This window comes from Pelmatolapia mariae, unplaced genomic scaffold (genome assembly GCF_036321145.2).
Source record: "Pelmatolapia mariae isolate MD_Pm_ZW unplaced genomic scaffold, Pm_UMD_F_2 NODE_ptg000560l+_length_28191_cov_1, whole genome shotgun sequence".
NCBI lineage: Eukaryota > Metazoa > Chordata > Actinopteri > Cichliformes > Cichlidae > Pelmatolapia > Pelmatolapia mariae.
The window spans coordinates 2,216-28,191 of NW_027052244.1; the positions used below are offsets into that span (position 1 = coordinate 2,216).

Consider the following 25,976-nt stretch of genomic DNA (forward strand, 5'->3'; position numbering starts at 1 on the left):
GCGGGTCTATTTGTCATCATCATCAGCTGAAATCTGCGTGGGAACATGAAGCACTGAGGAGAACATCCTACTTTGGCAAGACTTGCTGAACAGCTGAGGACAGGTTAGTCTTCAAACTGGATTTAAATAAACTGAGTGTTTCAGCTGATCTGAGGCTTTCTGGGAGTTTGTTCCAGATATGGAGCATAAAAGCTGAATGCAGCTTCTCCGTGTCTGGTTCTGACTCTGGGAACTGATAAAAAACAGGATCCAGATGAGCTGAGGGATCTGGAAGGTTCATACTGGGTCAGGAGGTCACTGATGTATTTTGGTCCTAAACCATTCAGAGCTTTATAGACCATCATCAGAACTGAACGGACAGGCAGCCAGTGTAAAGACCTCAGAGCTGGACTGATGTGGTCAACTTTTTTGGTCTTTTTTGGTCTTAGTGAGGACTCGAGCAGCAGAGTTCTGAATGAGCTGTAGTTGTCTGACTGATTTTTTTTTTTTTAGGTAGACCTTTAAAGATGCTGTTACAGTAATCAAGCCTACTAAAAATGAATGCATGGACTAGTTTGTCCAGGTCCTGTTGAGACATCATATCAGTACTTACTTTTAAACGTTTACTCTTTGGCCGCTCCGCTTCCACCGTTTTTTTTTTTCATCAAAATTGTCCACAGCCACCGCCATGCTATGCAATCTGGGATATATTGGGCCACTAAGTCTACACCGCCACATCCTTAGAATTCAGGGAAATGCAGACCCTGAATTGGGATACAGACCAGGAGTGATGTTTTGCCACATGTTCTCCTTAAGGTACTGGCTGTCTGAGTGGTGTCCCAGAAATGATGTGGGCTTCATAGATAATTGGCAAACCTTCTTTCAGAGAGAACAATCAGAGAAGAGAAAACTTTAACCTTGTAGACTTCATTATGTTCCAGCTACTCTACAGACGCCGTGATCTCGAACTTAAGCAGGTCATAAAGTATTTGCCGCTCAGTAACTTCATAATTAGACCCTGTGGTATTTAGGCAGCAGAACAACTAAGAATAACAACTACAAACAATGTTTTTAGGTTTCTGTTGTACTGCAAGGTTCTGTACAGGAAAACCAAACCAAGAGCAAATATTATGTCTCATTTACACCAGAGCACAAAGAGCCTTCAAAATTTATCAAATTGAATCATCTTTGTTTAGATGCAAGAAGAATCCTATAGAAATGAAAAAGTATTAATATAAATCCAGAGCAAAGATATCCTCTAAATCAGCGTAGCACATGTGCAGCTGCTGGGATTCACTTAAGCATTCAGCTCGTTGCTGTTGCAGATTTTTCTCTCGCTGTTCTGGCTCACAGTGCTGCAAGCACAAAAATAAATATCCCCAAAGGTGTGAAAGGGAGCTAATTAGTAAGAGTATTGTTACTCTCCCCAGGAGTAGTCCAGCAGTAGAAATCAGTCCAATAACGTGGTGTGTAACATCTAGCAGGGTGACAGAAAAACCCAGGGTAATTTCTAAGGACCTCAACGTCTCTCTCACATTGTGTTTTTTAAACATGTTTCCATTTGTCACTTCAGTCTTTACTCTGAAATACAGGAAGAGAAATCATGGCTGAAACAATTTCTCATGAAACCAGGGGTGTGGTCCAACAGTCAGTTTTGGTGAGGAAGGTTCCTAACTGAGAGAAGTGACCCAGAAGTGTCTGTGTAGCAGCCACAATAATCAAGATCATGAGCTTTATTAACTGATCAAAGTCTATTCTTTCATCTTCTGTATTATTCAGTTTGCATTGGTAATGCCCATTATTGTAATGCTTTTTTAAGATGAGCAAAACTTTATTTTACTTTGGCTTAGCTGGGATAAGTGATGGATGGAGGGAATTTTACTTCAGCCACAGAAATCCTAAACAGGAAGGAGGAGCAGAGTTAGCGTGGATCACTATCCAGCAGGGAAACAAGATTTATTTCAATTTCTTGGCCATGAATGAGATTTACTAAGTGGGCAAATTAGGGTGATGACACCATTCCAGAGTGATCTATTAATAGTGCACCAATTTACATTCAGAGATTCATGCATCCAGTTCATTTCAGTATTAACCAGCTTTCTACCAACAGCAGGACAAAAACAGCAGATTCGATCATGGAGACACTGAATCTGCTAAACTAATTAAAACATTGTAAGTGCAGGTCTGCACAGCAAAGGAGACTCTGTGACGTTTTGGTATAAGGGATAAATCTTCTGACCAAACCTGCTGGGACTGTGTGAGGTCCTGAGGCTAAGAGTAAGGATTTATCCACAGGAGAGCTGCGTTCTTACAAACCATCCCACTGTGTAAACCTGACGTCTGTGGAACAGCTGAGCTGTATGATGTGTACAAGGACACAAAACATTATTTACCATTAGATCCCGAGCCCTTATTTACAGACGAGCAAAACCAGGAGAGAGAAAAAAGGACAAAACTGACTCAGTAAAACAACAGAAAATAAGATCCCATGTGCATCTGTATTATGTAGAAGTTCAGCCCAGCAACCAGTTCAGTTCAACACAAGTTTAAATGATTCTATCTGAACTCTGTGGAGCCTGATCTCAAGCTTTTTGAGTCTGACTCTGAAACCAGAGGATCTTTCTGTCTCTTCAGATTCACTGTGATCCAGTGATGTGAGTGGTTTCAGCCCTGAGTGATCACTCTGATGTTTGCACAGAGCAGACAATGAAGTGAATGTTTTGGCACATTGGTAACAGTGAAACAGTTTATTAGTAACGTGGGATCGTTTGTGTTCAGAGTATGAACTGAGAATCCTGAAGCTCTTGTCACACTGGTCACAGCTGTAGTTTCCTTCCATGTGTGTACGTTCATGCTTGATACGATGACCTGATTGTGAGAAGCTTTTGTCACAGTGTCTGCACTTGTATGGTTTCTCTCCTGTGTGGACTCGTTTGTGGGTTTTAAGGTCACCTGCAGTGGTGAAGGATGACCCACACTGATCACAGAGGTGCTTTTTGACCCCACTGTGAATCAGTTCATGTTTCTTTAAGTGATATGATCTGGTGAAGCTTCTCCCACATTCTTTGCAGTATTTCAGTTTCTCTCCACTGTGTCTACGTTGATGTGTTTTTAGGGTGGCTTGGCAACTGACAGTTTTTCCACAGAGGTCACAATGAAACTCTTTCCCACCACCACGGTGATGACAGGGTTGAGAACTGGATCCTTCTGTGTCGCTCTGCTTCTAAACAAAGACACAAAGACAGTGTAAGTCAGGCTTTAAACACTTTTATCCTGAACATCACCTGAAATAAAGAGCATCTCTGCAGACGTCCAATTACATTTTATGTTTCAGTTAACACACTCAGTTTACTGGGCTGCAATAACTATAATACTACCACCATAATACTACAGTAATACTAAAATCATAACTGAAATGAAAATCTGAATAATCACTCAGAGCTGCTTTTCTATGCACTAGAATTGCTAACATGATAACAATATAAATACATACCTCACAGTAACTGCACTTGTAGAGTCTCTTTCTGGTGTGGATCTGTTGGTGTCGTCTCAGGTAATGTGGAGATTTAAAAGTCTTCTCACACAGGTCACATTTATAAGGTCGTCCCTCAGTGTGGTTAAACATGTGTAGTTGTAACTGTGCGTGTGTAGCAAAGTATTTGCCACACTGTTCACAGCAGTACACATCATGTCTGGTGTGAATGCGTAGGTGTACATTTCGGCTTCCTCTCTGGCTGAAAGTTTTTCCACAGATGTCACAGCTGTATGCCTTAATTCCAGAGTGGGTAACTAGATGCCTCTCTAAGTGGCTACTGTGAGTAAAAGCTCTGCCACACTGATCACAGCTGTACGCTTTAACTCCACTGTGGATGAGTTGGTGTGTTTTTAGGTAACCCTTGAAGGAAAAAGACTTTCCACACAAGTCACATCTGAACGGTCTCTCTCCAGTGTGGATGACCTGATGCTGTTTTAGGTTAGCCTTCAAAGTAAAACCCTTCCCACACTCGTCGCAGGTGTACACTTTAACTCCATTGTGGATGAGTTGGTGTTGTTTTAGGGAACCCTTCCAGAAAAAAGACTTTCCACACAAGTCACAGCTGAACGGCCTCTCTCCAGTGTGGATGACCTGATGCTGTTTTAGTGAAGCCTTCACAGTAAAACCCTTCCCACACTCGTCGCAGGTGTACACTTTAACTCCACTGTGGATAAGTTGGTGTCGTTTTAGGGAACCCTTCCAGAAAAAAGACTTTCCACACAAGTCACAGCTGAACGGCCTCTCTCCAGTGTGGATGATCTGATGCTTTTTTAGGTTAGCCTTCAAATTAAAACCCTTCCCACACTCCTCACAGGTGTACGCTTTAACTCTACTGTGGATGAGTTGGTGTTCTTTTAGGGAATGCTTCCAGGAAAAAGACTTTCCACACAAGTCACATCTGAACGGCCTCTCTCCAGTGTGGATGACCTGATGCTGTTTTAGTGACGCCTTCACAGTAAAACCCTTCCCACACTCGTCACAGGTGTACGCTTTAACTCCACTGTGGACGAGTTGGTGTTGTTTTAGGTGACCCTTCCAGGAAAAAGACTTTCCACACAAGTCACAGCTGAACGGTCTCTCTCCAGTGTGGATGACCTGATGCTGTTTTAGTAAACCCTTACCAGTAAAACCCTTCCCACACTCGTCACAGGTGTGTGTTTTCTCTCCCTTTCTTCTGTGAGGTTTGTCGGCCTCCTGAGAGCGCTGACTTCTTGCTCCATGTTGGTCCTGCAGTGACAGAGATACAAACAGAGGCAGTGAGTGAAATGCAGTCGTGGAACACCTGAACCTTCAAACTCCCTCCATTAACACTAGTTTTAAACCTGAAGGTGGAGTGTGGCACCAAACACCTTAAAGGTCTCTTATCCCCACCTGCTGGTAGTAATTGTCTGTCCTGAATCAGTCTTATTAGGTAATGTTCAAATAATGTTATTATTCCAGTGTTTTCAGTGTGGGAGAAAGTACTCAGGGCCTTCAAGTTACACACTATGAAAGGCAGCTACAAGTTTAATATTCAGAAACCTAAAGTATGTATCAGCAGCAGAATGGAGCTAAAAATAAATGTTTGTTTCAGTTCTATGAAGCTTTGAGTATTTTGGATTAGTAGTACTGCTGTGTTTGTTGCATCATATTGCTGTAATTGTTTATATGCTTTATATATTCTGAGGTAAGTTGATCTATAGTGTTACATCATATTCTATAAGGATGTTATGTGTTTGTATACTTTCTGCCCAGTTTGACCCATTTAGCAGAAGTCAGCCTGTTTAAGGCTCTGATATCTATTCTGTATGACTTAAAGCAGTTATGACATGGTCTGATTTTCTCACCCAATAAAGGAATATTTCATATATCAGTGTACTCTTCATTCTATCAGAAACAGTTTTCACAGCTCGTACATTTTTTTTTATACATATATGTAAGCATTGAGCCAAATTTAGTAATGCCAACATATTAGATGAACAATATTTGTCTCTTATATATAATACATCTGTATATACACTGTCAAAGATACTTTTCTTTGAGTGAAGTGATAAAATATAATAACTATAATATTGGCCACATTATATTTACATTACCAAAGTGATATGACTTTAGTCTCATGAACAACATTAGCTAATATTTTTTTACTAACTAATCTTAAATGACTGTTCAGTACAGAAATGAAGGCCAACAATCATGTTTTACAGTCCTGTGGTCTCAGCCTCAGATACTTATTAAATCACACAGAGCTCATGTAGAAACAAATGAACAAAATATGTTCTCCTTCATTTCTGTCAAACAAAGCTGTATGAAATGTTTCCAGCTGTTAGTACCATGGTTGCTAGGCAACCTGGGCAGTGCAACGGAGGCTAGACCGTCTCATTTCACAAGCCTACAAGCCTCGCACTTCCGGCCTTAGCGGTATTTGAGTATGCGGCCCTTGAGCACCGTTGAGGCTGCGTACTTTAAAGCTGCAGACCCTGAATTGGGATACAGCCATGCAATGTTCCCTCTAATTTTTTTCCCTGAGCGGTCCTTTGGACCACGGTGAGCGACATCAGACGTGTGCACTGTGGTCACGCCAGCATCGAATCCATCCAAGTTACATGGTTTATTAAAATAATAAAATGACAGCATTTACATTTATGTTAGACTACCTTTAATTAACTGCTTTAGCCCACTTACAATGAAAATGTAAAACAAAATCTTGTTCATGACCTGTGTAGTATGTTAACACTATTTTTTTTTTTTTTTTTTTTTAAACAGCTCTGACTTGTATTATGAGTCTGTGGTCTGGGAGAGAGTCCTGTAACTCTCTGTCTGTAAAATACAGGATATAATGACCAATGTTGGGCAATTAATTATATAGTTACTTCTTCAAAAAAGTTACTGAATTATGCAAACAAAGTTTTTTTGCAGCTGTTTACCTCAAAATGCAGCCAATGCGTTTTTTTTAAATAAACATTTCAAACTATTTACAGAACAATCAGCTGTTCTGCATCAAATCTGATGCCACACAAATTATTTGTGCCACTCCAAAAATAATTTCTGTCCACTATGAGATAAAGAAGAACAACAGCCTGATACCTGCAGGCCTGACAACAGGAGATGTATCACTCCTGTAACACCTGTAACATTCAGCAGTCGCCTCATTGTTCTGACACACACAACAAAACTATTGACTACACTACACACTAACTACACAAGATTTGCGATAAATGTCGCAAATCTCTCACATCTCAAAGCACCGCCGTCACTCCTAAAACTTCCTCCCGTTTCTTAACAACTAGATGCCATGTTTTGATTGGTCGACATGGTACATTTTTCGACCAATGGGAAAGGGCGGGGTTTTTGGTTTTGTTTTTGCTCACAGGCGGAGAGCGCTTTCGCGCGTTTTCCTTATAAAAACGCCGTTTTTACCGTTACAGTAAATATAAACAACGATAGTATTCAGGAAGAAAACCAAACATTGCATATATTTGTATCATAACTCTGGTTTTACGTGGCCTATCAACACAATTTAAAAACTGGTATAAAGTCCACACTTTTTCCCTCAGTTGTTCCGTCTGTCCTGCTCACATCTCCAATGGTTGTACACGTTGTCATTAACGTGGCTTCACTCCTCATCAGCCACGCCGCTTTGCTAGCTAAAACACCGGTGTCGGCACATATTTACTTTAATTTCAATTCAGGTTAGAATTTTTTTTGTGTGCGCAACGAAGAATTTTCTCTGCGCAGAGACCGTGCCAACAGTGCGCAATTGCGCACGTGCGCAGCTTAGAGGGAACATTGCAGCCATGATGATCTCCAGCTTTGTGCTCGTCAACATTCTCACCTGAGTTAAGAAGACGATTACTGAAATGGTCTCAGCAGGTCCTTTGATGACAGCAATGAAATGCAGTGATAAGGCTTTTTTGGGATTAAGTTAATTTTCATGGCAAAGAAGGACGATGCAATTCATCTGATCACTCTTCATAACATTCTGGAGTGTATGCAAATTGCTATTATAAAAACTTTTCCAGTTTCCAATATTTATGCAATTCTCAAAACTTTTGGCCATGACTGTATAACCTCTTTTTAAGTTTTCTAATTTCCACTGGAAATGCCTTTTAGTTAAACTGTCAGCAAGGAATTTGCATTTGCACTGTTAAATGTTTATATAACTTTAATGCACATATAAAACAGCTGCTTTTTTAAGTGAAAATACATTGATAGGTTGTGGAGTTGTAAAGTATTTTGTCTAGTGTCAATTATATCGTCAGTTATATTGTTATCGCAAATTTTCAAATGTATATTGTAGGGCTGCACGATTAATTGTTAGAAAATCGCGATCTCGATTCATACTTATGTGCGATCTCATTTCCAAATGACAACGATTCAAAAAAAAGAAAAAAAAAAAAAGATGACGACGATTGTACCGCATTTTGATCCGGGACGTAAGCTGCATGAAAACAAGCGCTCACTCTTCCTGCTCAACAAATGACAAGGGCGGAGCCTTATACCAGGTGATACAGAAGCTGGCTGCTAAAATTGGCAGGGAAAAAACAACGGAGAGCACGTCAGGGATGACGAGAAAGTGACAGGAGAAAATCCGTCCCGGTCATCCACCCAAACATCAATAACGGGAACCTTATACAGCGCTTCCCTATACACGTCGAACTCCCGCAGGCACAAAGAAATTACGAAGGCTATTACTTATCACCTGACCAAAGATATGGCTCCCATCAACACTGTGCAAAATGAGGGATTTAGGAAAATGATCAACACCCTAGACAAACGCTACACAGTGCCGTCCTGCAGCTATTTTTCTATTGTTGCACTTCCTGCTCTATACACGCAGTGTCGAGCAACGGTGGAGACGGAATTTCAAGCAGCAACGACAAAATGTGAGACATTTGTTGTTTTTATGTTTATTTATTGTTTTTATGTTCAGTCTCAACTGTTACGAAGTTGATGTGCATTAAATAAGCGCAATAAATATTTATACTAGAAAAGAAAATCGTGAGTTAATCGTGATCTCAATTCTAAGCAAAAAAATCGTGATTCTCATTTTATGCAAAATCGTGCAGCCCTAGTATATTGTGATAAATATTTTTGGTCATATCGCCCTGCTCTGTCTGTCACCTTCTGTGTTGAGCTCATTGTTTTCTCTGTAGTGGCTGAGCTGAGTCCAAGTAGCTGAAAATGTTCCTCTGCTGCTCCGTCAGACTCTTCTCCTCCTGCTGATCAGCTGGGACACAAAACAGATCTTTGTTAGGCTCCACACTGCAGTCAAAGTGTCTCATATGTTCATCTGACAAGTAAAAGAACACATTTTTGTTTCCCGAGATGGGCAACTTATTGGAAACAAACACAGAAGGTTTGAGCACTGATATCTGGCATGGCTGGCATTGAAAGATGCAATGGCAGCAATGTAGATGGTCAAGACTAAACCAATCATTAAGCAAAGACAACAGGGATAATTTGTTTCTGTTTATTTAGCATTCACAACATTTGTAGTTGCCTTCTGTACAGGGGAAGTCCACGCACACTGTGTGGTACTGCCATCCGCAGAAGGTGCATTCAATCTCTGTAAGAAAAACTAGATTGTCTGAGACTGAAATGATATTAACAAAAGGAGTGGTGATTTGTAAAACTTCAAGTGTATGATAAGGTGAAAACAATTACACAATTGCATGTCATGTAGTTGAAGGTTTTTTTTCTTCTTTTGGAAGACCGGAAAACACTGAAAGTTACAATGTATTGTAGTGGCGGCACTCCGTCTCTATTTCACTCTTCTGTCCCACCTTTAGGAGTCAGTCCGGCAACATGCATTTGAAACGCGAGCAAGTCCATTTTCTTTTCTTGCAAAAAGGATATTTATTGAAACTTTGAATTTACATGGCAAGACTCGGTCAAAAAACTGTGTTGCTTCCAGCTTATCTGACTCCCCAACTACGTAACTACAGTGTGCCAGAAGCCCAAAATACTAAAAAGCGCATTAGAATGTCGCACTTCTATATTCTTCTACCTTTAACAAAACAGTATTCTGAAATTAACTGGAAATTATATTCTTAACATCAAACATGTATATTTCTCCTCTAATCATTTTACCAGTACCAATAAAAGTAACCTTTAATTGGCTCTTACATGTATTGTGCTTGAAACAAATTCAAAATAGGTGATAAAGCCAGCTGCACATGTGTGTCACAAGTAAATCTGGCTGTATAATAAACAGAAACAAGTGATCCCTGCTCTCTTTGCTTAATGATTGGGTTGAGTCTTGACAATCCACATTGCTGCCATTGCATCTTTCAATATGTTTGTGGGTAGATTTGAATGCACCAGTGTAAGTGTAGCCACTCACACTCTACTCAGTGTGGTCATAGCAGCAGGTGCAGATGTGTCACGAGTTAATCTAGTAGTAGGCTATGGCACTTGGCCACAGGTGGCAGCAGTGGACTGACCTCCATTTGAGACTGCTCCAGCTGCTCTGTGACAGTCAGTAGATCTGCTACAAATTGCAGATCATGTGCAAGTTTTGGAAATGACATTATAAATATTCCTAACTTAGACATGGCAGCCATGTTGATGTATTACCTATATTGCCTGAAAATGTTCATTTCCAGAGAAAAGACACAGGCAGACTATGTTTACAGGATGTAATGTTACATGTTATTATGTGATGTTATTGAAATCATCATGAATAACGGGAGTGGTGATTTCTATAACTTTGTGTATATAATTTGGCATTTCTTACTGATGTAGGCCAAAAATACATACATAATAAAATTTAATTTATTTTAAAGGTTTATTTGCAAGACACAAAATCAGACAAAATAGAAAGTAAAACATATTAAGGATTGTACATTAACATAAAACTGTTGTCGAAATTCATCAGAGAAACACAGACACATGAAGAGAGAGAGTGTGCATAGTATGCAAACAGCTACCAAACAGCCATCATAATTCGTCATACAATGAGAACAGGACAAATCAACAATTAACAATGACTAATTAATATTAAAATCTGTAACATAATGTATTGTTTGGAGTTTAGTCTGATTGTTTCAGGATGACCTGCCATTATCCAATGACACATCTGCTTATCTGTATCTTTTGCTCATTTCTCCTCTTCTTTTCTCTTTTTTCTAAACTGAGCACCTGATGACTTTGAACTTTTCTTGTCCATCTTCTATTGGTTTTAATTTTGCACTCCAGCATGAACACAAATCCCCCAACTTGAGGATCACCACAACTTAAACTAATAGACCTACACCTTAGTTCACAGATTCACTTTGTCTAAGGTGTTTTTCTGGGATTTCACACAACCCAGGATTCAGATCGTGAATAAATAATGAGCTTGTTTTTACAACATTATGAATGAAATGTGCTCTATTTGGAAGCAGCAGGCCCCCCTCCCCTTTCAGCGGGTTACTTGCACTGCTGTAACTGCAGCCTCGTCGTCTCGTCTCTCTATATCCTGGACTGTATGTAGCGGAGATGACAATAAAGTTTACTTTGACTTCAGCAGCGAGCAGGCGCACCGAGGGCTCTCGCGCTTACTTTTCGTGTATATAGAATTTCGAAAAACATCGGTGTAAATTATAAGTCTGTATCATAATGTCTGGTGTTTTCGTGTTTGTTTTGTTTTTTTGTTTTATTTTGCGAGTTGGTTATTAGATGCTGCTCCAGCCAGCCAGAGGATCCCCCGCCGCCCTGCCCTCTCCTCTCTAACTCATTGTGAAACATTTAAGAACCACTGCTACAGAACCATGGAGATTTCCATTATATGGTAACACCTGCACCTCACGTGACGCCCAGAATTGTACAATACTGATGCTTGAGAGCGCGCGTGTGATGCAAGTATGTGTAGAGCGTTGAGCGCGTGAACAGTGTTGAGAATAACAACTCACGAAACTTGACCTTTCTATACTCGTGGCTCACTTGCACTTCTAATCTATTCGTTTGCACACTTACACACACCCAGCTGTGGTTTCCTGTTTTGCTACACTCTGGAGAGGCTCGCTTTTAACGGTCTTTTCTCACAGAGAGCAGCAGAAAACTTCATTCAGAAAACTTTGATAAACTCAAGACTGACTGAACTCAGTTCAAAGTTACCTTGGCACTTACCTTTAGATGCGTGAGGTAGTGATGGTCCGCTTGAAGCTGACGCTCCGGTGCGTGTGTCAAAAAGATCAACACGAAGCACTGCGTCGAGGCTTGATTCGTTTTGCCAGAGTCACATGATCAGTGACGTGTGAAGCTTCATTTAGAACGTACTTTTTTATTGAACTTTATTGAACACACAATGAGTATACAACAAACAAACAGATGAAGTTTACAAAAGAACACAACATGAACATACAAAATCAGGGGAAAAAAATAATTATATGAGTACGTGAAAAAATCAACATATATATATTGTTATGAGAGGCTTTTTGTTGGTTGAGTCTGATATTGATGGTATGTACAATTCCATATTCTTGTAAAAGGGCAGAAATATTATGTTTTATTAATAAACCTACATTTATGGATAGAAAATTTAGCTAAAAGTATTCAGAAATGTATTATAAAAACATCATTCTTCCTGGAGAACTTAAAGAAACAGAATAAAACATTTTCCCATCATAAAGAAAACTCACTTAAAATATGGACATTAACAAAACTGCTAAATTCCTTCCAGAATCTCTGTGTAGAGGAACAGTACCAAAAAAGATGTGCCACAGTTTCTGGATGATCCCCACAGAAAGTGCAATTAGTAATTATGTCTCTTTTAAATTTTACCATATAGTGACTGGCTGGGTAACATTTATGAAGAATTTTATATGAAATTTCCTTCACCTTGTTTACAATTAGATATTTATGGGGGATCATCCACACTGTCTTCCAGGTGATTTCTGGAACATGTCGGTTCACTGCTGACTCAGTTGGATCAGGGAGAGTGACTGAGGTAGATATTGAACTGTCAGTGTTTTTATTAGGGATGCACCGATACCGATACTGGTATCGGGTATCGGGGCCGATACTGTAAAATGTGTGCGTACTCGTAAAAGTTAACCGATACCATGAACCGATACTAATGTAGCCCGGATGGGAATTTGGGAGTGGATACTCATAATTCCCATGGACTTAAACGCCACGGTAACATAAGGTGTTCACAGTTGATGTTATGTGATGTAACTCTACCCTGAATATAATTTGCCCTGTAATATGTCGCAAGGTAAATACAGGTAATTAGAGCAATCAAACTGTTATGTTAATCATAAAAGTATTATTTTATGGTATGTAACTCTGAAGGGAGTTAAAATATTTTTCAGAGTTCTAATTTTCTGGAGGCCTGTGAAGGTAGCATAAAACGGGACCTTGCATGGGGAGATGCACGAGGTTAGCTGAACCAAAGTGAGAGACTCGGCTAGTTTTACTGAGGTTAACCAGCACAAAAGAGTGTGTGACTGGAAAGCTGACCGTGTGAGAGCTTCACAACAGAGTGTGGGTGAAGTGACTTTTTGTTTCAATGGTCGCACCACCGTGCTGTGTTTCCAGCTACGACCGCCGAGGCTAAAGGCTAGCCCGGACTGCTTGGCTTCGCCAAGAAGGCAGCCGCTATGGACTGTCGGAGAGCTGGACAGTGACTCGCTAACGTGCTGTAGCAGAGACAGCATCGGGTCCGCAGGGAGTGGATTTAGGCTATGTCCACACGTACACGGGTATTTTTGAAAACGGAGATTTTCCGTTTTCGTTTTAAAAAATAATCCCGTCCACACGTAAAGGCAGAAATGAAGGAAAACGCTGCTAGGAGCATGCCAAAGCAGCAGGTGGCGCTATATTCCTAACCGTGTAGAAATGTTGGCCAATCAGAAGTCTAGAAGCCTCGGTGGGAAATAGTAAACAAAGCTGGGGCGTAGAAGCAGAACCGAGTGGTATGTGTGGAGGGACAGTAACTGTGTGTGTATATGTAAGCATTTAAACACTGCAGAGAGGACAATTAACAGTAACAGTATTGTAGAAATTCATTTCACCGAAACAACAACGTGGCGCACAGTGTGACGTCAAAACAGGCGCACACCTTTGACGCTGCGTTTTCTCCGTTTTTCTCGTCCACACGTAAATGCAAAAACGGAGTTTTAGAAAATATCCACCCTGGCCGGAGTTTTTAGAAATCTCCGTTTTCAGTGACCGAAAACGCCGTTTACGTGTGGACGAAAGGTGCAAACGCATAGAAAAATCTGCGTTTTCAAAAATACCCGGGTACGTGTGGACATAGCCTTAGTGTGGTGCACGGCGACCTACCGACCAGCTGAACTGTAAGTCAGACTTTTGTGCTCTTACTGGGGAGAAGAGGATTTTTCTCCATCGTCCGGCGTGAGCAACAAACAGGCCTGCAACAAGTGTGAATGTGAGTGTGTGGAGCCCATGTGTGAATATTGTATGTTTAGTGGATTTATATAACGTGTTTTGGAGTGTATATTAGTGAATCACTTACCAAAAGGCGATAACATAAGTTGGGTTGTTTAATATAATTTGAAAGGGAATTATGTCATTTATACAGTATTTCATTTGGTTAAGGAATTGGAATATCATTTGAGTTTAAAAAAAGGGATGTGTTGTACAGTATTTGTCTCTGCCCTTACGTTCAGTAAACGTTTCGTTTGGGTTAAAGAGTTGTCTGGGGTCGTTTCTTTACTACTGGTTAAGTTTAACTTGTGTGTGGTAGAAGTATCGGTTTTTGTACTCTGTATCGGCAAGTACTCAGATCCAAGTATCGGTATCGGATCGGTTTGAAAAAATTGGTATCGTTGCATCCCTAGTTTTTATATAACATATGGCACCAAGCACCATTGACAATTCCCGAACACTGACTGGAAAATTATATAGTGTAAGGAATTCATTGTAATTAAGTAGTGCTCCCTCTTTATTAACCAGCTGAGCCACCAATAGGATCTCATTTTGGACCCAAGTTTCTAGGAAGTGTGATTTATTTTGAAATAAAATATCTCTGTTGTTCCAGATGAGGTATTTGTGTGGTGAGAAGTTGTGTTTATAAATGAGGGTCCACGGTAAGAGGACTTGCTTATGGAAGGATGAAAGACTTACAGGGAGTTTCTCAACACTGTAATTACAATTTAAAATAAAATTAAAGCCACCAAAATGGGAGAAAATATGATATGGTATAAAATTCCAGATAGAAGCAGGGTTATTTAAAGTAGAAAAGTCTAAAATGTTAAGCCCACCTGATTTGTTATTCATCACAACAGTTTTTCTAATATAATGCGTACGGTTTTTCCATAAAAAAAAATTAAAGAGCATGCGGTCAATATCTTTACTAATTTTCTTATCCAGATGTAACGAGAGAGCAGCATATGTTAATCGGGATATCCCTTCAGCTTTAGTAATTAACACTCTACCTGTCAGAGATAAATCCCTTTGCAGCCACTGGTTGAGCTTTTTTCATGTTTTTTGTATAATCGTACTGAAGTTTGACGAGCATCTTGACTTTTGGTCTTTGGATATTAACAGTCCTGGGTATGTGACTTCTTGTTTAACAGAAATGTTACAGACAGCATTTGCAGTGCAGCCTTTAATTGCTAGTAATTCACATTATTTTAGATTTAGACATAAACCAGATGCCTCAGAGAAATCACTAATAACACTAAGGGCTAGACGGATTTGATTTGCATTCTTCAAGAAGACTCATCAGCTAGCTAGATGGCTGATGATGAGCTCCTTATTAGTGATGCGCGAATCATGAACGAATCGTTCAATACTCGAGAATCACTTTACTGACTCATGAATCATGATTCACAAGCCCAACTGACTCACTGACTCATCCCTGTTGCTGTTAGCAGCAATATATCTAGCTTATAATTAAAATTGTGGAGAAAAACACAACATCCAGTATCTTAACAAAAACATTTCTGCTCTGAACTGGAAGAAAAAACCCTGAGTAGAAGCTCACATCAAGACAATAGCTCCTCGGTTCACAGTAGCATCGCTCTGCTAACATGCTAACAGCACATTTGAGCTACTCACCCCCTCCTTTCCTGTGCTGAATCGTAGGGTAAGCAAATCACTCAGGACTCGCTAACCCCCTCCCTCCTGTGCTGAATCGTAGAGCCAGCGAGTCACTCAGGACTCGCTCACCCCCTCCCTCCTGTGCTGAATCATAGAGCGAACAAATCACTCACTCACTCGCTCACCCCCTCCCTCCTGTGCTGAATCATAGATCCAGCGAATCACTCACTCACTCACCCCCTCCCTCCGGGCTCACAGCTTCTTCTTCTTGGTTGGCAACCAATGTTAAGGCGCATTACCGCCCCCTGGCTCACAGCTCAGTGGACATTTAGATGAGAAAATATATACTTGACACATTTAAGGAAAATACTAATAAAATAAAAATAAACAAAATAAATGTTTCCTTTAGAATTTTTTTTGCTCTTTTTTGCTTTATAAAATAGTTGTTTTCTTTTAGAATCAATCATCTTAGCAGTAGGATTTACATGAAAAGAGAAAAGAAATTAAGTTTGAGTGAAAATGTACATTTTTTGCACTCTCTGGTCAACTGACTCAGTGAATCAAATGACTCAAAAAACCCGATTCACTTTGGTGAGTGACTCATTAAAACTCGATTCAGTAAAAAGAATCAAATTTACCATCACTACTCCTTATCAGCTATGGTGATTCCTTGTATAACAGGTCAAATCTTGGGGTGGAGTTTTAATCCTTTTAATTAAGCAATTGCCATTCGTGTACAAGGTTTTGAAACTTTACAGAAAAATTCTCCAAAGCCAATTTTTTCCAAAGAGTGGAAAATAAATTGATGTTCAATTGTATCAAAAGCCTTTTAAAAATCCAGGAAGAGAATGAAGCTATTGTCAGATACCAAATCAGAGTAATCAAGTAGATCCAAAACCAATCTAATGTCATTAGAAATGTGTCTATTTCTCATAAAGCCTGATTGTGCCTCATCAATAATTGTATCCAAGACCTCTTTAATTCTGTTAGCAAGTGCTAAAGACTTAGGCCGTTTCTCAATATGTGTAGGTTAATAATGATATATAAGTCACTTAGATCACTTCTAAGTGTTAATGTTTGGTTTTTTTCAGTGTTTTATTTGTTCCTGAGTAAACCGGTTTGGCTGTGATTAAAGTTAAGCTTCATAACATGTTACACAGTTAAATTAAGAGATGACGGCAGTAAAAACTCCGGACCTGTAACATTATCAAGTACACTGGTGTTCCAATTGTACAAATCGCGAGTCCGTGCTCGCGTTCTCGGCGAGTACGTACTCCTGTGCGTTCTCGGCGAGTACGTACTCACCGAGAACGCAAGTACGTAGTCGCGTACTTGAGAATTGAGAAACGGCCATAATCTCATAGTCATTATTGAGCAGACAGATGGGTCTCCAATTATCAATAAGTAGTAAGTCTTTGTTTGGCTTTAGAATAAGTGTTATAAGACCCTGAGTAAGAGTAGGAGGGAGGGTGTTATTCTCTATACTTTCTATGAAAACCTGAAGTAAGAACGGAGCTAGAAGATTAGAAATGATTTATAAAACTCTGCAGTTAAACCATCTGTGCCAGGAGATTTGTTAGCCTCAAGTACAAACTTCCTCCACAGTCAGAGGGCTGTCACAGTGACTTCTATCTTCCGCAACAATAGTTTTTAGGTTTTTAATATTATTGAGAAACAGTGTTGAGACATCCTCATTATATTTTGAGTTGAACAGTTTAGTACAGAATTTGGCACAAAAATTTCAAAATTTCTCTAGGATTGTCAGAGACGATGCCATTAATATTTAGTTGATTTTTGATCTGTGTTAATTTGGGTTGAACGCAGGACTGTATAGGCGTTGGCTGAATAGCAGTGGTGTTCACCTTGGGGTGTCGGTCAGAACACACAGTTAAAGGTTATACTGTCTTTACTGTGATTCCTCAGCTTAACAGCAACACAGTAATGCAACTGCAGGCTTAAAAGTGGTGAGGGGCGTGGGTGTGGTCTGTGAACAGAAAATATTCAGAAATAATGAATGTAATAAACATCGAAGTCATGAATTATGATTCATTAGCTCTCTTCGAATTTAACCAGCACTACAAATGGGAATTCCTATATGAATATTTACATGCACAAGTTTCATACACTAATCCCAAACCCATACAGTACATGACATTGATTGCCAATACACCCAACAACAATATATCACAAAACACCAAATGGCTTTAGCTTACAACTAGCAAGCATGTAGCGTAACAAGTAGCATGAACTAGCCACATAGCGAACAGGTCAAAACACATTGCACTTCTACGTCCACTAAATGTCTAACTGGCATAAAAGACTAAAACTGTCCTTTCCAGGCAGGGCTCCACGTCTACTCACAGTTCTTTAGCGACGCACGCGACTCACACCGTGTTTAGACTTCCCCTGGTGAGTCAGTTTGCCAGGTGGCTCTTGCTATGTGTTAGCTCCTACTCTGATCACTGGAACATTTGCTCAGTAGTGCAACTGTGCTCTCTCACCACAAGGGGACTCCCCTCCCACAGCTGACAGTCTTTCCAACAATCTGTATTTTTCAAGCCTGAAAGAACAGAATTTTGTTCTCCCTCCTCCAGCCACCTCTTCCTGGATCTTACAAAAGCACCCTCAGCCTTGTGTCGATCATCCTGGATCACCTGTATGGAGAGAAAAAAAAAAAAAACCACACACAACACAACCAGAAGAGAAAAACAAAAAAGAGCAACATAATAAATACAACACCATCACAATAAACTAGCTAGCAGTAGATACTGTGGTGTCACGAATGAGAAATAACCGGAGACTGTTACTAAAATAGTGACAACGCCACCTGGGGGAGGGCATTACCCCCCAGGAAAGATTTCTCTAGCCAATGAGAAGATTGCATTGGCTACCAAAGCCCACAGACTCGTTATTTAAAGGCAGAGGTGAGACAAAGTTTATAATTCAAAAGTTTAAGAGGAACTACTAAAACATAACTATAAGATCAAAAAGGCAGCTAGGGTAGCAGGGGTGGAAAGTAAAATAATTAAAACACTATTACCAACGATGATTAAAACGACATACTCCCTACCACAATGCTACCCTAAAACAAGCACAATATATTAAAAAGAAGCAACAAGACAAAATGGTGGAGACCGGCCACTTGAGGAGGCAACCTACAGGGAGGAGTGCTCAAGGGTGCCACCAATTACTCACCCATGTGATTTCAATTCAATTTTATTTATATAGCGCCAAATCACAACAAAAGTCACCTCAAGGCGCTTTATATTGTACAGTAGATAGCACAATAATAAATACAGAGAAAAACCCAACAATCATATCATATGACCCCCTATGAGCAAGCACTTTGGCGACAGTGGGAAGGAAAAACTCCCTTTTAACAGGACGAAACCTCCGGCAGAACCAGGCTCAGGGAGGGGCGGCCATCTGCTGCGTCCGGTTGGGGTGAAAGAAGGAAAACAGGATAAAGACATGCTGTGGAAGAGAGACAGAGATTAATAACAGATATGATTCGATGCAGAGAGGTCTATTAACACATAGTGAGTGAGAAGGTGACTGGAAAGGAAAAACTCAATGCATCATGGGAATCCCCGTGAAGTGAAGCCAAAACAGGAGAAATATGTTCTCTCTTCCTAGTCCCTGTCAGTACTCTTGCTGCAGCATTTTGGATTAGCTGAAGACTTTTCGGCGAGTTTTTAGGACATCGTGATAATAAAGAATTACAGTAGTCCAGCCTGGACGTAATGAAGGCATGAACTAGTTTTTCAGCATCACTCTGAGACAGGATATTTCTAATTTTAGAGATGTTGAGCAAATGGAAGAAAGCAGTCTTACATATTTGTTTAATATGTGCCTTGAAGGACATGTCCTGGTCAAAAATGACTCCAAGGTTCCTCACAGCATTACTGGAGGCCAAGGTAATGCCATCCAGAGTAAGAATCTGCTTAGATACCATATTTCTAAGATTTTCAGGGCCGAGTACAATAACCTCAGTTTTATCTGAATTAAGAAGCAGGAAGTTAGCGGCCATCCAGGTCTTTATGTCTTTAAGACATTCCTGCAGTTTAACTAGTTGGTGTGTGTTACCTGGCTTCATGGACAGATAGAGCTGCGTATCATCTGCATAGCAGTGAAAATTTATGCTATGTCTTCTAATGATGCTGCCTAGGGGAAGCATGTATAATGTAAATAGAATTGGTTCTAGCACTGAAGCCTGAGGACTACCATAATAGACCTTAGTGTGTGAAGAGGACTCTTCACACAGCAAACCTCACTCACACTAAACTCTAAATGGTGCAATCTGCCTATGCCCGGTGTGTACACTCGCATGCATCGGGGAGGGGATTCCACCTCACATGCCTAGCCTCTGAACAAGCGGCCGCACCTCCACTAAAGCAATAAAAGAAAAGATAAAACGTTAAACAATCAATAAAAGATCTACATAAAACCAACACATCCCAAATCACTATACGTTATAAAAGTAGTGCATAACAAACAAAACAGCATCTGACAAGACAGCAGCAGTATAATGCACACCTGCAACAAGAGAGAGAAACAGTAGTCAGAGTCCACCCTACTAGTGATGGGTCCAGCAACACTGACGCACCGGCGCATGTATCAAGCTCACCTAGCGATGCCTGTATCGGTGCGTGCGTCGCTTTAAGAAAAAGTCACGTGATCGATACAGCTGCTGTATCGCTCATTACCAACGCGCCAAGCTGTGTTTAAAAGGTACCGCATCCGCATCTGTCAACGGAACGAGTCGCCACCAAAAACCCCCTACAAATTGACTCTCGCAAAGATAAATAAAAATACACATCTTTCCATAACAAAATGGAAATGTTTCTGCTGTGTGGGATCATTTTGATCTTTTAACTGCAAATAGTTTGTCTGTCTTTGTTTCAGTGTAATCTATCAGAATAGGAAAAACAGCAATGTGACTTGCAGTGTAAATTATTTATTTCATTTTATGCAGGATAAATGTCGCATCTGTTCTGCGGAGCTTTCTTACAAACAAAAGCACCTCCTCAGTGTTACAGAGGCATTACAGAGCCAAACATGAAAATGAGGAGACAAACACACAGAATGAACACAGGTCGGCTTATATTGACACTGAACAGCTTTATCAACAATTTTTTTTTTTTTTAATTAATATGTGTTTTATTATTTTGAAATCAAGCATCTAGGAAGACTGTTCTGGACCAGGCAGTCCTGAAGTTTATTATAAAGGACTGCCAACCCCTTAGTATTGGGGAGAGTGTCGGAGAGAAAAATTCCAAGATTAGAGGATCCTTTAAGGTACTGGGGGATGAGGAAGACATCTTATCTGAACCTTTTCCACCTGACTTTACAGTTTTTGTGTACCTCAGCTTCATCTGTGCCTGTGAGTTTTCCAAAGCTGGGGAAATGGTGTAAAAACCCCCCCGCAATAGACTGAATGCAAAAACATTGGATAAACTAATTTTTTGAATAGAAATTTATAATAAACTCTGAATCAATTACATTTAAATGGGTAATATTATATTCACAATACTTTCATTTTAATTTTTACTTTATGTCATTCACAATATATTTTAAAGATTTCTACAATATTTGCAATGTAAAACATAAAATGATTCCATGGAAAGTACAATACCTTACAGTGTATACACGTATGACTATGTCATTGAATCCGTGTCTGTTGTGAGTCTCAAGTAAGTTCCCTGCAATGATATTTAAGGTCCAGCAGGTGTCAGTATGGAGCAAAACAGCAACACTGTGTCGACACAGTATCGATACAGTTTGGGGAATGTGCTGAAACGCTTCACGAGGCCTCATCTACCCATCACTACACCCTACTATGCCACAGTATGATACACACAAAGGTCGCACTTACCACTCTCTAAAGGGCAATTCAAAGTAGCTCTCCTTAAGAGATACGCAGTGTTCGACTGCCTACTGCTCGCAGCCACCTTCGATTGCCACAACTGCCAAATGCCTTCTCTCAGTAATGAAGCGCAGCTGTGTCTTATAGCCGGGTAATTGTCGGTTGAAAGGTGTGGATGTCAGTGGTGCGTTTATGGACATCATGTAACATCCTAACCCAGAGTCTACTTCACTACAATCCTGCTGGACTGCTGTGTTTTTGTGTTCACGGAAACATGGCTCAGCGACAGTGTCCCGGACCATGCCATTCAGCTCGACCAGCTAACATGCTACCGTGCTGACAGAGTCATCGTCGCGGGAGGTAAGACCCGCGGGGGAGGACTTTGTGTTTACATCAATGATGCCTGGTGTCGCGATGCTGTTGTGGTCTGCAAACACTGCTCACCAGTGCTGGAGTTTATGGTTATTAAGTGCCGGCCATTCTATCTACCGAGGGAATATACAGCCATTCTACTGTGCGCTGTGTACATCCCTCCCTCCTCCAATGTTAACAACAGGAACGAGGCACTGAATGAACTGTACCAGCACATCAGTGAGCAGCAGACAGCCCATCCTGATGCTTTTCTCATCCTGGCTGGGGATTTCAATCATGCAGACTTAAAGTGCGTGTTTCCAAAAATACAACAACACATAGACTTTCCAACAAGGGGAAATAACACACTGGACTTTGTTTACACCACCCGGAGAGGAGCTTACAAAGCTTTTCCCCTCCCCCACCTCGGCGCCTCAGACCATATCACTGTCATGCTAATGCCTGCCTACAGACCGCTCGTTAAAGTCTCCAAACCGGTTCGTAAGCAGATACAAGTGTGGCCAGAAGGGTCTTCAGAGGCTTTACAGGACTGTTTTACCATCACAGACTGGAACATGTTTAAGCAGGCTGCCACCTATAACAACACCACTGACCTCCAGGAGTACGCAGAGACTGTTACTGCCTACATCAACAAGTGTATTGAGGATGTAACAGTCACAAAAACCATAACTGTCCGGGCAAATCAAAAACCATGGATGACAGGAGAGGTCTACAGGCTGCTGAAAGCTCGGAATGTTGCCTTCAGAGAAGGAGACGAGGCGAGCCTGAGGACAGCTAGGGCCAACCTTTCCCGTGGCATCAGAGAGGCTAAGAGACAGTACTCCAGGAAAATATCTCATCACTTCAAAGACAGCAGAGACTCACGGAGCCTGTGGCGGGGCATTCAGACCATCACAGATTACAAGCCCCCACCACAGACCTGTGATAGCACTACCCCCCTGCTGAACGAGCTGAACACTTTCTTTGCTCGCTTTGAAGTCCAAAGCAGCACCACTGCACAGAAGACCCCACCCCCTCCTGGCGACCAGGTGTTGACTCTGTCCCCGGACAGCGTGAGGAGATCCCTCAGCAGGATCAATGCACGTAAAGCTCCGGGTCCTGACAACATTCCTGGTCGTGTACTGAGAGACTGTGCGGTGGAACTCACTGATGTCTTCACAGACATCTTCAATATATCACTTATCCAGGCTGTCGTCCCCACATGTTTTAAAGCCACCACAATCATTCCAGTTCCAAAAAAGTCATCTCCCTCCTGCTTTAATGACTACCGTCCGGTTGCACTCACTCCCATCCTGATGAAGTGCTTCGAACGACTAGTCATGCAACACATCAAGACTGTCCTGCCCCCCTCCCTGGATCCCTTCCAGTTTGCGTATCGGCCCAACCGCTCAACCGATGATGCTATCTCCACTGCTCTCCACTCAGCACTCACACACCTGGACAAAAAAGACTCATATGTTCGAATGCTGTTCATTGATTTCAGTTCAGCATTCAACACTATAATCCCCCAACAGCTCACTCAAAAACTGGTCCAGTTGGGGCTTAACACCTCTCTGTGCAACTGGCTGTTGGATTTCCTCACCGGAAGACCTCAAGCAGTACGGGTCGGCAGTAATACATCCAGCACCATCATTTTAAACACGGGGGCCCCGCAGGGATGTGTGCTGAGCCCCCTCCTCTTCACTCTGCTGACCCATGACTGCACTCCATCATACAGCTCCAACCTCTTCATCAAGTTTGCGGACGACACAACGGTGGTGGGTCTCATTAGCAACAGGGATGAGACCGACTACAGAAGTGAGGTGAGACGCCTGGCCACGTGGTGTGTTGACAACAATCTCTCTCTGAATGTGGAGAAGACGAAGGAGATTGTTGTGGACTTCAGGAGAATGCACACCCAACATGCTCCTCTGACCATTGACGGAGCGTCTGTGGAGAGAGTGAGCAGCACTAAGTTCTTGGGTGTGCACATCACAGAGGATCTCTCCTGGACGTACAACACCACAGCACTGGCCAAGAAATCACAGCAGCGTCTCTTCTTTCTCCGCAAACTAAGAAGAGCAGGAGCACCAGCCCCCATCATGTACACTTTCTACAGAGGCACCATAGAGAGCATCCTGTCGAGCTGCATCACTGTGTGGTTTGGAGCCTGCAATGCATCCTGTCACAGAACCCTCCAACGCATAGTGAGAGCTGCAGAGAGGATCATTGGTGTCTCTCTCCCCTCCCTCCAGGACATTTACAGCACCCGTCTCACTAAAAAAGCCCTTTGCATAGCGGCTGATCCCACGCACCCAATGCAAAGCTTCTTCAAGCTGCTGCCGTCAGGGAGGCGACTGAGGAGTCTCCAGGCCAGGACCAGCAGACTGAAGGACAGCTTCATCCATCAGGCTGTCAGGAAGCTTAACTCCCTCCCGATTCTGCCCCCTCTCCCCTCTCTCCTCCACGGTCTCACTGAACTCTGTCACACACACACACACACACACACACACTCTCTGACTCACTCACTGGCCAGCACCAGTTATTAGCCACCTGTGGAGCATTGGACTGCCATTACCTCATAAGACTTTGTTCTGTTACACTACCTCCTACCGTACATTACCAAATCTCCATTTGCACTATTTGCCTATTTGCACTACCCTGCCTGGTCTACACTGAATGTCATCTACCGTTACCGTTACCTGAATATTGTATATTGTATATTGTATATTGTATAGCTTGTACTGTATTTATTCAAATTTTACTTTTTAATTATTTTACTTGCATTTTTAATCTCTCTCTTATATTTAAATGTTCATTGCTACTTCTTCTAGGGTTTGAGAGTAACGGAATTTCTATTCTCTGTATGTCCTGTACATATGGCAGAATTGACAAATAAAGTTGACTTTGACTTGACTTTGACTAAATATTAAATGTTATTGTGCAGTACACAAGATTGACAGCGCACAATGTGCTTTGACGTAGCAGCCAAGAAAGTGTACACCTGTGAGCATGAATGCGCTTGTTTTTAAAAGGTTCCTACATGTAATGATTTGCTAGAGGGTGTGGGGAGCCCCAGTCGGACGGCCAACTCCTCCTCCCAGCCCCCCCTCCCCACCAAGCAATAGAGAACAGGGTGGGGGGGCTAAAACCACATCTAAAACCCTGTAGGTTTTAGATGTGTCCTTGAACCAACACAGCTGATTTAAATGTCTAAATTACCTCTTCAACATGTCTTGCAGTTCTCCAGAGGCCTGGTAATGAACTAATCATTTGATTCAGGTGTGTTGACACAGGGTGGGATCCAAAACCTGCAGGACACCGGCCCTCGAGGCCTGGAGTTTGACACCCCTGAATAGAGCTACCTGCCAGAGAGCAGCAGGTAAGCTCATAGCCCCTCCTGATAGCCCTCAATGTCTACGTGTATTTAAAATTGAGAGGTGGGCAACGACACCAGGGGTGAGGTTGTACACCCTGATGGTAATTTGGAGTCCGTGTATCGTGCCCACCCCCAAGATACTATATGTATGTGTTATGAGAGTGTGAGTAATGTGAAAGTCTAAGTTGTGAGATAAAATTCTCTTATCAAATAAAAATGAAAAAGGGTTACCTTAAATGACTCATGTTTTTAATTTGCAAGTTCATAAGCATTTTCCATTTCCAGTTCAGAATCAATTCTGCCCCCAGGTCAAAAATATGTATAAGAATATTGGCCAAATATAATATTATTAATAAACATACCTATTCAGCTGTCCAGTGATTAATTGTATTAGTACACAGTGTTGGGAAGGTTACTTTTAAAATGTATTCCATTACAGAATACCAAATACATGCCCCAAAATTTATTCTTTAACGTATTCCGTTATGTTACAGTATGACAGTAACGTATTCTGAACTCTTTGGATTTCTTATTATATTATCATGCTTTTTACAACTACATGAATGTACTATTGCTGTGTGATTTATTACTATTACTGAAGGTCCGCGGCTCCAAACCGTAGTAAAGGGACCTCTGGCTAATACGTCGGGTTAGGGTCGGGCTGGTAGCCGAAAACTAGCTTTACTTTGTTGTCTGGGTCAACTTTGCTTGCGAGAGACAGAGAGAGGCGTTGAAAGACTGCTCCAACGCAACTTATTGTTTCGGAGGAAAACACGAACACAGCGTACAGTCGAGTCTTAATAGCTTACTTACAAATGGGCTCATCAGGCGCTCTTCTTGGCTGCTGTGGTTATTATTATATTTACATGCTTCCAGCTCCCGTTTTTGCTCAA

The 25,976-nt window shown here is 41.3% G+C and overlaps 1 protein-coding gene across 2 annotated transcripts; it reads right to left on the minus strand.

Annotated features, from left to right (window-relative positions):
* Window positions 1–2,204: 2,204 nt before the first annotated feature.
* LOC134623329 (gastrula zinc finger protein XlCGF57.1-like) lies at window positions 2,205–11,678 on the minus strand. 2 transcript variants are annotated; one of them, XM_063468474.1, is made up of 4 exons: window positions 11,606–11,678; window positions 8,618–8,723; window positions 3,473–4,741; window positions 2,205–3,199 (listed from the first exon to the last, which is right to left on the minus strand). In XM_063468474.1, exons 2-4 carry the CDS (start codon window positions 8,633–8,635, stop codon window positions 2,510–2,512), a joined length of 1,977 nt encoding a protein of 658 aa, XP_063324544.1. In that variant the 5' UTR covers window positions 8,636–8,723; window positions 11,606–11,678; the 3' UTR covers window positions 2,205–2,509. The 2 variants fall into 2 exon arrangements, with proteins under 2 accessions (XP_063324544.1, XP_063324543.1); XM_063468473.1 differs by having other exon boundaries at window positions 2,205–3,202.
* Between the last annotated feature and the right edge of the window lie 14,298 nt (window positions 11,679–25,976).

Bases quoted from the DNA above. Each gene is read 5' to 3' on its own strand.
- LOC134623329 (XM_063468473.1), bottom strand. The intron at 3,203-3,472 runs GTATGTATTTAT...GTCTTTGTTTAG, and splicing joins ACAAGTGCAGTTACTGTGAG to AAGCAGAGCGACACAGAAGG.